The sequence below is a fragment of the Gavialis gangeticus genome, unplaced genomic scaffold (assembly GCF_001723915.1).
Source record: "Gavialis gangeticus isolate Ggan-Ray unplaced genomic scaffold, GavGan_comp1, whole genome shotgun sequence".
NCBI classification, from domain to species: domain Eukaryota; kingdom Metazoa; phylum Chordata; order Crocodylia; family Gavialidae; genus Gavialis; species Gavialis gangeticus.
Window position 1 is genome coordinate 5,663,777 of NW_017729009.1, and position 3,913 is coordinate 5,667,689.

The 3,913-nt window shown below is 50.7% G+C and overlaps 1 protein-coding gene across 1 annotated transcript in view; it reads right to left on the reverse strand.

Annotated features, from left to right (window-relative positions):
* Positions 1–3,854, reverse strand: part of SLC13A3 (solute carrier family 13 member 3) — a 57,659-nt gene extending 53,805 nt beyond the window's left edge. The window contains exon 1 of the mRNA XM_019509852.1: positions 3,713–3,854. Coding sequence (XP_019365397.1) covers positions 3,713–3,823 — 111 coding nt within the window. The 5' untranslated portion in view covers positions 3,824–3,854. The remainder of the gene's footprint in view (positions 1–3,712) is intronic.
* Between the last annotated feature and the right edge of the window lie 59 nt (positions 3,855–3,913).

Sequence of the window (3,913 nt, forward strand, 5' to 3'; positions counted from 1 at the left end):
TAGCCAATGAGGCCGAGGCCTCAGTTAGCTGGTTTTACCAAGGGATGATCATGGGATACTAGATCGAAGACTTTTTTCAAGTCAAGATATATAACATCACTCTCTTCCCCCTTGTCCATGTGATAGGTCACCTGGTTGTAAAATGAAATAAGATTGGTCAAGCAAGACCTACCCACAACAAACCTGTGCTGGCTATCCCTCAGGATGTTGCCATCAGCTAGTCTGTTAAGGATGGCCTCTTTGATAATCTTTTCTAAGACCTTCCTCGGGATAGAGGTCAGGCTGATGGGCCTGTAGTTTGCCAAATCCACTTTCCTCCCTTTCTTGAAGATAGGCACCACACTGGCCTTCTTCAAGTCTTCAGGCACTTCACCAGAGCGCCAGGAGTTCTCGAAGATCTGTGCCAGGGGCTGAGCTATGATGCTCACCAGCTCCTTGAGTACTCTGGGGTGTAAACTGTCAGGGCTGGCTGACTTGAAGGTATCCAGGTGATAGGGCTTGATGCTCCAAGGGGTCCCTTCCAGTCCTGTGTTCAGAGTTAGTCATTTAATTCTAGCAGTGCAGTTAATGCTATGTGCTCCACAGGTCTTCACAACCAGGGCTGCCTTCCAAAATCCAACCACCAGAGCTTCCCATACCTCCTGAGACTTTGCCAATTCAGCAGTCTTAGTATTTTCAAGAAGCTGTTAAAAATGTAACCTGCACCCCTCATTTCCTAAAAGCCATGTGCTGCTCAGGTTGTAAAGAGCCAGTGAAAGCAGAGCTCCAGACATCAGAATTTACTCCCAGGTGGACACAAAAGCAAGTTGTCTTGCTTGCCCAACAAAAACAAGTCAATTAGTTTTGAAACTGGAGGTGATTTGTTTACTCCTGAACATGAATTAATAGGAATTTCTGAAAGGGTCACTCTCAGCTGCAGACTTGGCCATAATGTGAATTGAGGGGAAACTGCAGCATAGCTTGTTTTAAATATACATGAACAAATTCTGCCCTCATTTTCATTCATGCCACCACACTGATATCAGGAATTTGACTCAAAAGTGCCAGCAAAATCTGTAGTGCAGTTTCTGGGTTCATTTGGGTTTCCAGGACAATAGACTGCAGTTAGCAGGCAACTTCTTCCATGACCATATCCCACGACTTTTTCAAAAGGGATAACTAAGGAACAGTCACTAGCAGAGTTCGGGCAGACCCTGTGAAAGCTACACCTGTGCATCTCTGCCAACAAACAATTCTAGTCCTTTGCTCTCCAAGCAATCCTTTTAAATGTTGACTTGCGTGCCTTGTGCATACTGCAAAGGTCAGAGTAGCACCCTCTCTCCTTTTGCATTCATGGGTCTTGGATGAGAAGTGCCAGTCATGCTGAGCTGTATATCCAGAAGCATGCCTTTTACCCAAGAAGCATGTTTCTAGGACGGGGTCAGCAACATTTTTAAGCAGAGTGCCAACAACACCTGCAACCTCCACGTGTAAGATGTTGGCGTGCCAATAGCAGACAGTGGGGGAGTTGCAAGGGGCCTGATCCTTCTTGTGACAGCACAGTCCCAGCCCCTTCCCCGCCATCTGCCCTGAGGCGTGCATGCCAAGTTAAACGCCTTCACGTGCCATGCTCTGGCATACATGCCAGGGATTGCCTGCTCCTGTACTAGGACATTAGAACACCTGAAGGATCACCAGCTACATCTGGATAGTTAGAGCAACACACCTTGTACAAACAACAGGGCATATGGTGCCAGTGTGACTACTGGTAGAGGATTCTCTGTAAGTTTCTTATACACAGAAACTTTTGCTGGTGGACTATGTCAGAAATGTGATTTATTCATGCTCCTAATCTGCTGCTGCACCAACAAAACTTTCTAGTGGCGTTCTGGCCTCAGCAGTAGTCTGCAGTTAGACTATAGGCAGCTTCTCCCCTACACCATATCCCAGGACCAACATCAGTGACGGTTTCCAAAGCAGTCCCATTAAATCCTTTAAGCCACTTCTTCAGCTACAGAAAAGTAATGTACAAAGCAATATAATGAGCAATGTACAGGTCTGCAGAAGGAAGCCTCTTTCTGCTCTTTCAAACAAGCAAAATATTGCATATATAGACTTAGAAAGAAAGCTTCCAAATAATGCAGTTAAACGCATAAAAGAACTTCCTCTGCTACTGTGTTGTGGCATCAAATAAAGCAATGGTCAGACTTTTTTCTTTTTAGAGATCCATGATGTGAACTTGGAAGTGAAGTTCGTATCTGCTTAAAACCTCAGGCAAGGTTTCATCGTTTCTAGGGTCGGAAGGGACCTCAACAGATCATCAAGTCCGACCCCCCGCCCTGGGCAGGAACGAGTGCTGGTATCATAATACCCCAGCCAGATATCTATCCAACCTCCTCTTGAAGACCCCCAAAGTAGTGGAGAGCACCACCTCTCTCGGGAGCCCATTCCAGAGCCTGGCAGCCCTAACAGCAAAGTAATGCCTCCTGATATCAAGTCTAAACCTACTCTCAGTCAATTTATTCCTTGTTATCCCAGGTGGTGCCCAGGGGAACAGAGCCAGATGTGGGGAAGCAAGGTGGGGAAGCCTAAACATTTCAACAGTGTCCCCAACACAGTTCTGCCCATGTGTCAAATTCCTGGGCTCCTATTCTCCCTGGCACGCCATCCAGAGCTGCTCTGGAGCAGAGGTCAGCAAACATGCCGACTCATGCCCAGTTTCTGGCAAGAGGAACAAATTCATTTTCAGGTGGATCTGAGTCAGGATGTCAATTCGAGGGTGAAAACCTGAGCCCACTAAATTAAATTTAAAAAACCCCTCCCAATGATTCTGCGGTGCATGGCCTTCTCCCCAGGAGTCTAACAAAGAAAAGCCTGCTCTTCGCTCCTAGCTCTGCAGCGATGTTAGTGTTCATGAGAGACATCAACCTAAAAATGTTCTGTATGGGACAACTACAGAAATCTTGTATATTTAAAAGCAGGTTTTTAATATTACCTCCTAAGACTCGTCTGCCTTGCACCCAATGCCATAGCCGGCATCCTACCACAGAAGTAGCTTTTGAGCAACCCAGCACTTCACTCAAGCAGCTGCTTCAGTCATGGAAACAAAGCTTGCTCTCTCTCTTCTAACCACATGCCTGGTACCTGCAAGATGTTGAGAGTCACAGCCCACGCTCAGGAGACCTGGCCTCTGCTCCCAGCTCTGCCACTGGCGCCAGCAGCAACCCCGGACCTCTGTGTACCCACATGTGTAAGCGGGGGATAAATACTACCGACCTCCTGCAGCTGGAGAGCTACTGGTAAAAACTGTTATGCCTCCCAGTTGTAAGAGTAAGATAAAGTACCTGTGAGTGTGTCCCGCTTAGTGCCGGCCAATTCTGAGTCCTGCATAGCCTGGGGGTGACCTCCCGCATCGCCCGGTTACTACCGCATCCCCGTCCTACGAGGGGCAGAGCTTTCCCATCAGACCAGCCGGGCTAACGGGCTCGGCTACATCGGGCGCTTCCCTCGCCTCGGGTGTCTTGGGCCCGAAGTAACCGGGCGGCTACAAAGGCTGTGCTGCGCGGGGGAAAGACCGAGGGTGGCCCTGAGGAGGCGCCCGCCTGCCAGCCCCCGCTCGGGCTGTGCGGTGCCGGGGTGCGCGCAGCACCAGCGGGGCTGGGGGGCATTAGCGGCGGCTCAGCAGGTCGGTGCTGGCGCGGGGCACTGCGGGGGCGGCGCGGGAGGGGGTTACCTTGGGGGGCAGGCTGAGGAGCACGGGCACCAGCACCAGCGGGGTGCAGAGCAGCACCAGGAACCGCCGCAGGCTCCACACTTTCTTCACCAGGGCGCCGATGGCGGCCATCCCCCGCAGCTGCCCCGCGGGACCCGAGTGAGGCCGGGCGCCGGGCCGCCGCCGCTTTATCCCGGGGGGAGGAGAGTCCGGGCGGGCGGG